Source organism: Clarias gariepinus, chromosome 10, assembly GCF_024256425.1.
Source record: "Clarias gariepinus isolate MV-2021 ecotype Netherlands chromosome 10, CGAR_prim_01v2, whole genome shotgun sequence".
NCBI classification, from domain to species: Eukaryota; Metazoa; Chordata; class Actinopteri; order Siluriformes; family Clariidae; genus Clarias; species Clarias gariepinus.
In genome coordinates this window covers 7136928-7151069 of record NC_071109.1, presented here as the reverse complement: position 1 = coordinate 7151069, position 14142 = coordinate 7136928, and the positions used below count along the sequence as shown (strand labels likewise).

The 14142-nt window shown below is 37.1% G+C and overlaps 1 protein-coding gene across 1 annotated transcript; it reads right to left on the bottom strand.

Moving 5' to 3' along the window:
- Positions 1–27: 27 nt before the first annotated feature.
- p2rx3a (purinergic receptor P2X, ligand-gated ion channel, 3a) lies at positions 28–11646 on the bottom strand. The gene is made up of 12 exons (XM_053506273.1): positions 11401–11646; positions 8331–8466; positions 8175–8246; positions 7980–8049; positions 7089–7173; positions 4589–4666; positions 4341–4470; positions 2552–2688; positions 2351–2444; positions 2196–2261; positions 2018–2095; positions 28–469 (listed from the first exon to the last, which is right to left on the bottom strand). Exons 1-12 carry the CDS (start codon positions 11520–11522, stop codon positions 356–358), a joined length of 1182 nt encoding a protein of 393 aa, XP_053362248.1. The 5' UTR covers positions 11523–11646; the 3' UTR covers positions 28–355.
- Between the last annotated feature and the right edge of the window lie 2496 nt (positions 11647–14142).

Sequence of the window (14142 nt, the reverse complement as noted above, 5' to 3'; positions counted from 1 at the left end):
TCATCAAATAATTCGATACATATACTTATAGTAAAGACTTACAGTTAAAGCGGCCCAGGAAGCAAAAAGTTTAATATCGCTGATAATACGGCTTTCCTTTATGACTTTGTAAAATCCTCTTTATATGTGAATATTTCTGAAATTCAGCATATGCTTGTATTTTTATTATTATTATTCTTATTATTTTTATAAAATACATTCCCAATTTTTCAGCAAATGTGCTTTTTTTGTTATCAGGGAATCATATTCAGATTCAGGCGAGGAAATTGACAATAGCTGTAAACGTGATGTCCTTTGGTGTAAAAGTGGCGAGGTTCAGGATGGACGCTGAATAAGCTTTTCGACAGATTCACACCTAATGTCCAATGGAATAAGCCCCTGAGTCGACCGAGCTCTTCTCTTCCCGTTTGATTGTCAGCTGGCTGCCCTGATGGAGGTCAAGACTTGGAGACCTGACAGTATCTGAAACCTGAATATAACAGAGCAAGATCAGAACATCAAGACCATCCACTTTATGCGTATTTATTATCTAGTCAGACAGTTGTACGATGAGAAAGAAAGACCAGGCTGATTGGATCTAACAGGAAGACTAGGAGGGTAACTTAAATAATTACTCCATACAACGGTGGTGAGCAGAAAAGCATCTCAGGATGTGTTACAACAGCAGTGAGAATAGAATGCTTTGCGCTGTTGTAAAACTACATGAGATTCGAGGACGTGTTCCAAATCGGTGTAGATCTTTTCCATACAGTTGGGTTGAAGTCTTTGTGTTAATAATGTTAGTAACCAGTATTTAGACAGGTATGTGGCATTTATAGTTTCAGACTGAGTCATTTCTGATGCATAGTTTGCATGTTCGATTTTTAACCAGTGGCTCCAGGCGGCATTCCAGACCCACATACCTTTCCTATTACTATGACTGCATTTACTGTGACGTTTAATGTATGATTATAGTGTACTTACCTGCCAAGTACAAAAATACAAACACAAAAATACAACAAACTCCTCCCAACAATCCACACACCCACATACACCCACACACACACACACACACACACAAAGTAGACAACAGTTGTCTAAAAATTTAGCAATATCTCTTTTGTGAGAGAGTCCTAGTTAAAATTGGCTTAACCCTTAAAATAAATCTTCATCTATATAAATAAAAGAAGGGGTTTGTGTCTGTATATTGGGTCAGAACTCGCTCTTTCAATCATATCTCTACGTTTCATAAATTGAAGGACCCGAAACCAGTCTCAGAACAATGTGGGTCCGTCTGTCTGTCTGTCTGTCTGTATGTCTGTATGTCTGTCCAGCCAGATTTTGTCACGGCATCACGCAAAACTGTCTGGATGGAATTTAATGGAACTTTTGCAATAGGTAGATACCGGCCTGAAGTTTAATCTGCACCATAAGTGAAATCAAAATGCCGAGTGAAAAGCGATGTTATGAACAGTTATGTGCCTGATATAAAAATCCACTTTAAAATACTTTTGAATATTTTTACTGGGATTACTTAATAGTTTCACAGCTGAAATAACAGCTCTGAAGTGGTACAAGTGAATTCGAACACGTTGGAGTTGTTTAAAGACAAAACGTAATCTTTATACGATCTAGAGTCCTTTTTTAAATTCTCATCTCTGATTCACTCTCCGATTACCCGAATAAGGGAGTGAACAGAAATGTTCCCTTACAAAAATGTATATCTTAGTATTAATATAAGACAAGTTAATTAGAAAATCCCTCCATACAGAAAGACAGACAGATGTACGTGGGCTTCAACCTGAAATAATAATATCACTGGTTACAGTATATTGAAGCTGATTAGCTTATTTTAAGCTTTACCTTTGAACTATTTCTACAAAAAACAGATTTTTTTTTCTTTTTTTAAAACCTATACAGAAATAAAGAGAAAACTAATCCGTATGTATTTTACCACTTGTTTCTGATAGTAACGAGGAGTGAAACCAAAGTCTGTGATGAGGGAAAAAATGATGTATTTTCACTTCAAATTGGTCACCTCTTCAAATTTCTTCGCCTTGTATTGTTTAGCTCCTTTCAGGAAGTTTAACAGGATGATGTCACAGAGGACCGTTGCCTGTAGCGATCGAGAATTATGATTAGTGGTATATAGTTTGTATGTGTATGTACAGTATATATATGTACAGTATGTGTGTGTGTTCTGCCACCGATCCTACCAGGCCGACCGAGGTGCAAGCAGCAACGACATTAATTACTGTCGGGATTAAGTGAAATTTTCCAGCCTGGAAGAAATAACAATAGATTTTTACTACAGTATGCACACATTATTACTACAGTACGTCTACACACTGACACCAATATTAATACTCACATTGCCGGACACAAGTATGTCAAAGCGAATGGCAAAAGCCTTAAACAGTGTGCGAAAGTCCTTGCCATCTTCTGACTTATAGTATTTTGCAAACCTGAAATAAAGCGACAAGGAAGAAGGTGGTTGTTGTAACGTTTGTGAGAATGTTTGTCGATTTACTGTAAGTGCAGTTGTCGCGGTGGTGTTAAGTTGTACTGCTACCTGAAGTTGTATCCCGAGGTGATGGGGCTGTCTTTAAATGCAGAGTCGAGTCGAGTGAAAGTGTATTTGGGTTTACAGTTGTCCACATGCTGGTCCAGGTTGCACATCCAGGCTATGTTAATTCCAATCTCTCCTCCCTAACACACACACACACACACACACACACACACAACTTCAGACCACTTCAGTAATCATGTCAGACTGATATATATATAAAAAATATACTTTATATATATATATATATATATATATATATATATATATATATATATATATATAATTTTTTTTTATTATTATTATTATTATTATTTACACATTTTCTCTCATTTCTAATGCAATTGTTTGGTTTGTGCGATTTTATTTTAATTATGCTAATCATTATAATAGTTTTTTCATTCTGCTTGGTGACCCAGTGGTTACCCCTGTCACCATGCACCTCCAGGATCAGGGTTCAATTTCTGTTTCTGATTTTGTGTGCATGGAGTTTGCATGTTCTCCTCATGTTCTTGGTGGGTTTCCTCCAGGTACCCCGGTTCTGGCTTCCCCCCTACGTCCAAAAACGTGCAGATTAGGCTACTTGGGGTTCCCAAATTGCCCATAGTGTAAAAATTAGCATGTAAGTGTATACATGTATGTGTGTGCGCTGCAACGGATTAGCATCCCATCCTCCTGTACTAAGTTTCCTGGGAGATTCTCCAGGCCCCCAACAACCCTGTATACAGGATAATAGAGTTAACAGAGATTATAGTGGTATAGACACTGAGTGAGTGAGATTTGCTCTAGATGTGCACTACAAGTCTATGGAATTCTCTGGAAGTCTTCACCATGTCAAAATCTGTAGCGAAAGTTTCAAATTAAAGTTTTTAAATATGTACTCTGTAACTTTGGTACCTCTTAAATCCAGGTATTCAGGTATTACTTCCTTTTATTTTCATATTTTCTAAGGATAAAGTGTGTAAAGTGGAATTAAAAGAGTCCCAGTTCCTTTAGAAAGTAAATTAATTACACGTCATTACTTTTCATCATAACTAGGACACTATGTAATCAAATTATGAGCATAGCCGTCTTTTTATTTCCTCTGGCTGGAGGACAAGGGGGACCTCCCACAGTCCAAAGATATGCAGATTAGGCTAATTGGCGTTCCCAAATTGCCCGTAGCGTGTGTGTGTGTCCTGTGATGGATTGGCACCCTCTCCAGGGTGTACCCTGCCTCATGCCCCAAGCCTCCTGGGGTAGGCTCCAGGCCCCCGCGACCCTCCAGTCTAAAACAGGACTATAGAAGATGAGCGAGTAAATGTCACATCAAACCAGGACAGTACATCTCCTCGCCAGCAGAGGTCTCCCTTGTCTGAATTCTATTGTACTAGAATTAAGTATTAATTACGTAAATGAACATTCATTACTTGTTTCTAGTGCTTCCAAATCTCTTCTTGTATATGAAGTGTATAAGACCACATGCGTAGCCTCAGTGCGATGTCTTGAGTTCTGAGTAGTGCCATCACTATTCCTGTGTTTTGTTCTTTGACATTCGACTAATCTTTAGATTCACCCTTGGTATTATTGCAGGATTAAGTTTTGGATAATATTTCATGACATCTTGTTCTTTAAAACTGTATACAACTAGGTAAAGTAGTAACACACAGTGACACCTGCTTTAAAAAAAAAGTCAGGGAATGGCGATGAACATTAATCCATCATAGTATGTATTTATGGTTCCTGACTGGAACTGTGTATAGGGTGGGTGGGGCTGAAGTGGAGTGTAAAACAATATAGGAGGGACAGTACTCACATTTCGTGAGATGTTATTGATATCCTCACCGGCCCACTTTAGCACGTCTACTACTCGGAAGATCGGGCAGTCTGAGTTCTTTACGGGATCATACACACATGACAAATTGCTTTTTGCCCCCATATTCCCCCTGAAACAGAAGAACAAACAGAGAGAGAGAGAGAGAGAGAGAGCTCAAGAAAATGGCATCATGGTTTGGCCGAGTATCATAGCTTTGCTCTGGCGAAACGTAGGTGTCCATTTCTTACCTTGTGACGTTAAAGAGAGGGAAACGTATGCTGTTCTTTATAAAGATTGTGAAGTTCTCAACCTCATTCATCGGAATTCTGAAAAATGTTAACAGCAGCAAAAAACAGTTAGAGTTTATATGCAACGTTCTTTTCAAAATAAATCACATATCGTCCAGGTCCATTTCCTTCAACCGTGATCCTAAAACAATCCATGTATAGATACAAAGCCACATGACGGTATTTGGGTTGCAACAGCTACAAGACTAATGAACACTTATTAAGATTAATGTTAACAAACTTCTTGTGCCTACTTGGGAAATCTTATATATAAGGTTGCTCCAAGCAATTTAAAGAACTGGCTCATACATAAAGTATGAGCTGACATTTTGAAATAATTTTTCAATTTTTCATATCCAACAGCTACAACTACGTGTTTAACTTTAATTCACTTTAAGATAAGAAGAAGTATTTTTCTCCAACTATGAGGTTAGGATAGGCTTCCCATCTTTTCCGATAAATCCCGCCTTTTACGCTACAGTTGGTTAGAAGAGTTTAGTCTCATCCATGATTGGTTAAATCCTTTCCTACGAATGACACGGCGAGCCAATCAGTGCTTCTTCCTCAGCCAGAGACCCAGTGGATGAAAGTCTGAAGTAAAGACAGGAACTAAAGCAACAATATACTGCTGGGAAACTACCACATCCCATCGACCCCTACATGGGGCAACCAGAAACCAGAAAGAATATGTTCATTCCCACAAGAAAGAGTAATTAGTTCAAGTGTTTACATGGCTAGTATTTACCTTTTGAATGGTTTACACCTTCTTTTATTCACCGTACTGAGTTGGATCTGGTCAGACTGTACATAATGCATTTTTATTCTGATTGGGGTATTATTCTGATTATTAGTGGAATATTAACGTCCATGTAAATGCAGAAATTTTGTCATAAAACTAGAAATAGTAAATGGTAAGAAAACGGATAACTCTAACTTCTGCAACATTAGATGTAACTATAAATAGATGAAAAGCACTATATCTCATTATTTTTATTAAATAATAATAATAATAATAATTATTATTATTAATATAATATAATATAATATAATATAATATAATATAATATAATATAATATAATATAATATAATATAATATAATATAATAATTATTATTATTAATAATAATAATAATAATAATAAATCATATCATTCAATCATTGATTAATATCTTCTAACAATACACCCCTGTGGCCTATTCAAAGGTATATTAGTACTGTATATACAAATATGTGTACTATGAGCTAAATCAAAAACCCAAATTTCAACAAGGAAGCAAGGAAGCATTATTAAAAGTCAAAAATCCCCAAATTCAGCGTAGGCATTTAGTTGAAAAGGGAAATGGCATAACATGCAGCATGCTTTGAAGTGTAAAAGTGGAAAGTGGAAGTGTGCATGTTTTTATGACTAAATGCTCCCACAAGTCTAGACGTATCTGAGTATCATGACCTTGTGGTGACATTTTGACGTTGTAGTGACGTTTGTCTGCCTCCTACAAACATCAATACATTTATACAACATTGCTTTCTTCCTTTCTTTCTTTCTTTCTTTCTTTGGTAAATGGCAAAAAGTATTGCCATGTTATTATATATATAAATGGCAGTATTGGCACACTGACTCCATAATAAATCTTTAAAAACATATATTTTCACATTTATAATAGAGATGAACAGGTTAATCAGCGAGCGAACAGAACTGGCTGTTTTTTTTTTTTTTTTCAGTTTAATCAGACGTGACCTGTGATTGGCCGATCAGCCTCAGATATAAACGATTCTGTACCAAGCGCAGAATCTTGAGTGGCACAACAGTAACACATTTTTATGCTATTAAATTATCAAAAATTGTGCCTGTTAAAAGCCTCTGATTTTCCTTTTCTCCGAATCAAATTTCTCTCAAACATGCTTGCACCAGTTTCAAAACAATGCCAGCGCAAATAACTTTAAATTACTCAACCCACACGCTCACTGTCAAGTTAAATATCAACACTTTGGAGTCATTTGTGTCATTAACATTGGTTTATAATCCTGCAGGTGGTGCACGCTGAACTATTATCACATTTTTATCATATGTCATGTAGGAGTGAATTATTTGCTGTTTGTTTAGAAATAATAATTATGGTGGATGACACCATAAATGCTGCGTTTGGTTTTTAAGTGAGAAAACTAATGTTATAAGTAACGGGCTACGTTTAGCTACTAATAAAACTTTTTTAAAGGTTTAAAATTGTAACAAAATTGTGGGAAAATGTAAAATCAAATTAGGACATTTTTGAAATCATGAAACTTACAGAATAGCAATTTTAATCAAATTGGCACCTAGGGATCATGATCATTTAGTTCTCGGAGGTGACCAGTGATTACCAAAGCTTTGGCCAAATACAAAAAACAGCCATGCACGTGCGTGTGTGTGTGTGTGTGTGTGTGTGTGTGTGTGTGTGTGTGTGTGTGTGTGTGCATTTCATACAGTCTCTGGGATTCATCCTCTGCTGGACACCAGCCTAAAATCTCACATCGGTTAGCCTCAGTGATACACTTGCCCGTTATCTTTCCTACAAAGTGAAGGCAGGTAGAATAAAAATAACTTTAAGGTGATAAACTCATTACGGAGCTCCAAAACAGACATGAAAGAAAGGGAAAAAATACTTAAGGAAAAAAATCTTATTTTGAGAATATGTTGAAGAAACAAAAAAATTTGCAAGGTCCTATTTTCATAATTCTATTGCGAGATTTAGACAACCGCAAAACAATCATAATCATAACAACAATGTGATTTTAAAACAACAAATCAAATTCAGCTTTGGAGCTTTAGAATTGACTCACATTTTACATGCACTGGTGATCTAACCAATCAGGACAGGAGTAAAGTTTTCACTCCGTCATAAAGTGGAAGATGAGATTTCCTAGCCTCACATACTGTATGCTTGCTAATGAGGGCACCGGTGGCTCAGTGGTTGCAGAAGCCCCTGGTTCGATTCCCACCCAATACCCAAACCACAGCTACTGGATGCAGTGCCGGTCCCAAACCCGGATAAACTGGGAGGGTTGCATCAGGAATATATATATATTTTTTTATTCATTTTCAATTTAATCTACAAAGTAATAAACAAAGCAAGCGCAAAAAAACTGTCATCTAACAAAGACTCTGACCGAGATATACTATAATCCATCTCAACATGTATTTTTATCATCCTCTGTCCCTTTCATATTTTTTCTCGTCCTCTGTTGCTTAAGATGCTCAGAAGGACGTCTAAAACAAATGATAAAAACATAAGAAGAAGAAAAGTAAGATAAGCAGGAGGCTAGGAAGGAAGGATGAAAGGAAGGAACAAAAGGAAAGAAGGAAGAAGACACATACCACTTGCCAGGTTTGAGGACAAGAATTTCTCACAGTCGTGATCAGTGCTGCAGTTAAACTTCTTATCAGACTAAAGACAGAAAGCGAAAAAGACTAAAAGACATGAGGACATGGACAAAGTTGTGCATGTGTGTATAGTATGTACAGTATTATCTCCATCATTACTGTAGTTCAACAGGGTTATAAAAGATCAACCTCGGGACATGTCCTCTGCGTCTGATTGTCTGTGACGACCATTGTGGTGATGATGCAGAACACTGATGCACCCTGGGAAATGTCAGAGTTTAATTTCTCACACCGAAAACTTGATTAACAGAGGACGTTCTCGCCAACAGCAAAGGTTTTGCTAACCTGCGTAGGCATGACGTAGTCGGCTACGTCCATCAAACTGTCGTTGAGGAAGCCGAAGCCCTTGACTTTTGTCATGACCGCTGATTCGATCCCAGTGTCACGAACCTGATAGGCCTTCTCATGGATGAACACCCAGCTGTAAATACATACACACACATGGCAGAAAAATAGCTGAAGTATTTATTCCTCTGGTTATTTAATTTCCAATGATTGCTTTCTTGTTTATCAGTAAAATAAAAAAAAAAAAAGGCAGTAGTCTAATGCAATTAGAGAATTAGAGTCATTATGGTCTACATAGACAGACAGCATTAGTCTCGCACAAAGCAAAACTGGCTGATTTGCGACTAAAATATTCTGTGTTCGTTGGCTAGACGTGTACAGCTCAGGGATTATTTGTCTACTGGAATATTTTACATAAAATACATAAAGTGCTGTGAGACATTAATCCCTGAAAGAAGAAGGATACACTTCCTCACCTTTTTCTGCTTATTTGCTTTGCCCCCTAATTCTGAAGCTATCTTACACTGCTATTTTTAACTGTTCATAACTGTAAGGGGCCACCCCTAGAGGGCACTGTGTGCAAATGAGTTTGTTGTTTGGTTGGTAGACTCAGTTTTCCATAAGGCACCTCGGTCAGGTGATGAAGCTCACATCACCTTTCTGGGAAACTGGCTCGAGCATTAATACTGTCTAGTGGGCATTTGTTTTGTTTTGTTTTGTGTAAATTCAGATTTGTGTTTTACCTTTGTATTATGTGAGTATTGTGTAGTGTGATTATAGTCCTCTTGTTTTCAGTTACTCCTGTTTGTTTCCTCCTCATGTCTCTAGGTTCTTTCAATGTCGCTATTTTTTCCTGTCTCTAGCGTCTTACCACTGTCTCTAGTGTCTCCCCTCTGTCTCTAGTGTCTCTCCCTGTCTCTAGTGTCTCACCCCTGTCTCTAGTGTCTCCCCTCTGTCTTTAGCGTCTCACCACTGTCTCTAGTGTCTCTCCTGTCTCTAGTGTCTCCCCTCTGTCTCTAGTGTCTCACCACTGTCTCTAGTGTCTCCCCTCTGTCTCTAGCATCTCACCACTGTCTCTAGTGTCTCCCATGTCTCTAGTGTCTCCCCTCTGTCTCTAGCATCTCACCACTGTCTCTAGTGTCTCCCATGTCTCTAGTGTCTCCCCTGTCTCTAGTGTCTCCCCTCTGTCTTTAGTGTCTCTTCCCTGTCTCTAGTGTCTCCCCTCTGTCTCTAGTGTCTCTCCCCTGTCTCTAGTGTCTCCCCCCATCTCTAGTGTCTCTCCCTGCCTTTAATCTAAGCTCTAAGCCTGTGTATGTTCTACGAGTGTGTGTGTCGCTAGTAGGGGCATGAGAGCTTGTATTACATCTAAGAGAGTATTATGTTGAAAGAAGGGAGTACACAAGCTTGTCGTTATTAAGCCTGTGTCACAACATAGAGCTTATTTAGTGTGTGTTATGTTCAAAGAGCCCCTGTGTGTTATACTTAAAGAGCCCCTGTGTGTGTTATGTTTAAAGAGCCCCCGTGTGCGTTACGCTGAAGGAGCCAGTGTTTTGGTTTTCAGTATGGTTTGTTTTTTTTGAATCAAAGACTCTTTTTAAGCCCACGGTGATAACAACAGCCCAGAACACCCGATTCGTGACAATAACCTATTATTATAATTATTATTATTTAATAAATATATTTTTTGTCACATACACAGTCATACAAAAAAGAAAATAGAGTATTTAAATAAAGAATATAAAAACAAAAAATTATATAAAATAAAGTATTCCAATAAAAAATATTAAATATAATAATTATACAAATATAGAATGAATAATAATATAGAATATGAAATAAGAATATAATAAAAAATTTGAGTATAAAAAGGGAAATAGAGTATTTAAATTATGAATATTAAATTATGAATATAAAATATAAAAAGTATATAAAATCAAGTATTCAAATAAAGAATATATATATATAAAATATAGAAGACTTTTAGCAGGAAAATTTACTCTAATAAAATAGAATTGAAATGGAATTGAAATAAAAAAAACAATGTCAAACAGAAATGTCCAGTCACATGTGTGCAATATGTAGACCGTGTGCAAATGCATGTTAGATGTGCAAATGTGCATTAACATGCAATTATTATTATTATTATTATTAACACTTTTGCACTGATTAGAGCAGGGCTTCTCAAATGTCTTGACACTGGGGACGCTTTTAAGTGGGGACGCTTTTTTTTGTTTAAACCTCTATAAACAAAGAATAAATCCATTTTCTCAGCCCTTTTCAAAATTATTTCATGAAGATTATTTAATATTGTTTGCTTCGGCTATTTATTACAGACAAAAGGCTTTTTATCTTTTTAGTAGGACAGTTCCATCACCAGAACACATTAGGTCTGAGTAATTTATTATTTATAAATCACTGACAGACATGCTGTGAGTTATTTCTGAGTCATAATTGAGGTTTGAATCAATTCAAAGGTCTAGTCGAACCGTCTAATCGGTACATACAGATGGCAGGGCAAAGCCATGGACCACTTTATAGAAGAAGTGCATTATTAAGACATAATTTGAGCATAACTAATGATTTGATTCAGTTTATGTCCCAGTCTCATTTGGACTCATCTCAGGTCTTTTATCCATAATATTCACACTAAACACAAATTCAGCATCAGTATACTGGACTGATTTATAATCACACATTCCAGTGTCTCCATGAAGAGCATGAGTCTCCATTTGATCTTCCATGTGTCATCTCAGGACGTTTTTCCTCTCCACTACGACCTTGTTATACTGTAGCTCATTAAAGATCGGAAGACATGTCTAAAGCTCTGTTGCGATGGTGTCTATTGTAAAAATTTCTTCTTATACAAAGAATGGAAGAGTGAAATGCCAATGGATTAAAGTTCATCCTACATGTTTGCTCTATGGCATAATCAGGATACTCATGTAATAAACAAATCTATTTAACTGCAAGCGTGCATTAACTGCAACAGATTCTTGTCCATTTACATTGGCAGATCTGTGCGCATAAACTATCCGCATATACGAGCATGCAAACATTCCTAAGCTCCTACCCCACAAAGTAGATGATGATGAGGAGTTGCGCCACACGGTTGATGATTCCCACCGACCAGCTCTTGACCACCACAGACTTAGTCGTCTCATAGGTGAAGAACCCGGCGACCCAGCCGAACATGATGAGGTCAGCTTGTCCGTCAACAAGTCTACGATAAGCGTCCTGTTTGTGTCTAGGAGAAGGCCGCAACACGTGAGCTACAATACAGCCAAGCTTATCTTGTTCCCTTCAGCCTCTGAATGAACTTCAGTGATTTCTGCTTCCAGCACTAAATGCAGGGATGAAAAAAGAGTAAGGCGGCTAAATGACCATTAACGCTCTTCTCTCTCCTCCCACTTTCAGCTCATCCTCTCTTGTGTCTCTGGGGTCCGCTATGTTTCCTTAATGACGCGTTCATTTGCTAACCTCTCAAGCTCTTCTAAACGAAGTGTGAGATAGAGCATCACCACGTCGGCCGAGCACTCCGGGCTGCTAAACTCGGACATTAATCTCACAGCTCTATCCGGAAACATGCTGTTACTTAACAGGCTAATAAATGGGCTAATTCACATATAAAAATGTTCAAATCTATTAAAATAAAATAGGATTCGTTTATTTATCGTCATTACGGCCAGATGCAGATCACACACATACATTAGGATGAAATGTTTTCTTTAGGCTTTTAGGATCATGGATTTAAAAAAGGAAAAAAATCCTACAGATTTTATACATAATAAACGTTACACGCTGTCTGGCAAAAAAAAAAAAAAAAGACACCATTTCCGAATGGCACAATTATTGGGCTGCATCCAGCAAAGAAAACATCTAAGGGGATTTTAAATGACTGGAACTGGGTTAGAAACCCTTCAACACATTATGTGAACTCTAGAGTTACCGATAAGGACTAAACAGCCGTGTGGTCGTAAGAAAAACACTTTTTAGAAAGACTAATAAGGAAAAAAACTTCAGTTTGGTCAAGAGTTTTAAGCAAGGCAAAAAGATCCTGTGGTCTGATGAGTCCAGATTGACCCTATTCCAGAGCGATGGGCGTGTCAGGGTAAGAAGGGAAGCGCGTGGAGCGATCATGCATATTAGCCACTGTACAAGCCTCTGGAGGCAGTGTTATGATGATCTGGGGTTGCCTTAGTTCGATCAGGTCTAGGCTCAGCAATGTTATGTGGCAACAAATGGAGTCAGCTGATGACCTGAATGTACTAAATAAGCAGGTTATCACATCTATTGAGTTTTTTTTATCCCTATTCGTATGGACCTACTGTATCCCAGGACTCATTTTTACACATGAACCGATGAACTTTCACACATGATGTAATCAAAGCTAAAGGTGACTAAATGAAATATTAGGATGTGCACTTTTTTATTTTGGTGCAGTTGAATTCTCTATTTGGAAGATTGTCCATTGATTTTCTATAACTGCAGCTCGTACAGATGTTCTGGCTGTTACAGTGCATAAATGATATGTAATGCCATACATCCTTGGAGGCTTCTCAACCTTGGATGCTTCTCCTTCAGTCATCTTGCAACGACTAGAGCCTTTATATATAAAAAGTATAATGGTGGATATGGTGATGCTTCCTGTCAGATGGCATTTGTGTAACATTTATGTAAGGAGTCTCCAGTGTCAGTAAATAACAATTAGTATGTTTTTTCACCACACTGAAAAAATAAACACTCAAGATACTGTATTTCTGTGTACAAAATACAAAAGATAAGTCCTGTGAAGGTTCTAGGGTCTTATTTAGATATGAGTCAATTTGCAATATGTTAACTCCTGTGTACAAAATCTCAACTTTTCCCTCATGCATCATCACTTTTACTGAAGCATTTCTTCCAGCATTCAATCAACCATTTGATATATTTGATATAAATTGGATCACACGTTTTTTCTTTCTTTTTTTGCACAAACTTGTGGACTCCAGCTCCAGTGCATCAAAAAACCTTCCAAAATTTAAAACCTAAAAACATTTCAAAGATTCAATTCAACTTTTCACTTATGATATTGCGAATAATGTGATTTGTAATACAAATCACTGTATTAACTGAGAAAATAATGCAAATTACAAGCACTTACACTAGACTTTGGGACTCCACTCTATGAAACAAACATTATTATATTAATATTGTATTAGTGCATTGTTGTATTGTGTTTATTGAATTTGGATGCATTTGCTACACTGTACTGTATAGTATTCTGATTTGTATTAGTCTCATATTGCACTATTATATTCATTAAATCTGATGTCTTTCAGCAAAACAAATGCCTTAAGAAACACATCATGCACCGTAGTACTGTATAAATGTATTGTACTATGAAAAAGTTCTAGAGCCTCATTTCTTTATATTAATTTAAACTACATGATGTAGATTGAATGAAAGAAATGGAAACAAATGTGTTGCAGATTGCGTAAAGGTACTATTTAAAAAATGGATTGTTTATGTACCAACCTCAGCAGCGACCTCATTTCCCCCACTCGTCTGTTCCAACCACTCAGCATTCAGCATCAGCAGTATAATAATCACTGCCTTATTTATCTGCAGTCACCATCTGCACCTGTTTCATGCCTTAAATTAGATGTTTATTTTATGCTTAAATGATTAATATCTCACTGTGTAGTGTAACAAACAAAAAACATTTCTCTGAAACTGCTCGGGTAGAGGGACTGGAGACCACGAGAGCAGGACGTTGCCAAAAATGATAGACAAACAAATCCTTCAGGAAGCCTGGAGAACTATTCCTCAAGCC

Coding starts and splice junctions, on each gene's coding strand:
- p2rx3a (XM_053506273.1), bottom strand. CDS start 11,522: ATGTTCGGCTGGGTCGCCGGGTTCTTCACCTATGAGACGACTAAGTCT. Junction 4,471..4,588: donor CCTCTCTTTAACGTCACAAG/GTAAGAAATGGA, acceptor CTTCTGTTTCAG/GGGGAATATGGGGGCAAAAA. Junction 2,096..2,195: donor CTTGCACCTCGGTCGGCCTG/GTAGGATCGGTG, acceptor CGATCGCTACAG/GCAACGGTCCTCTGTGACAT.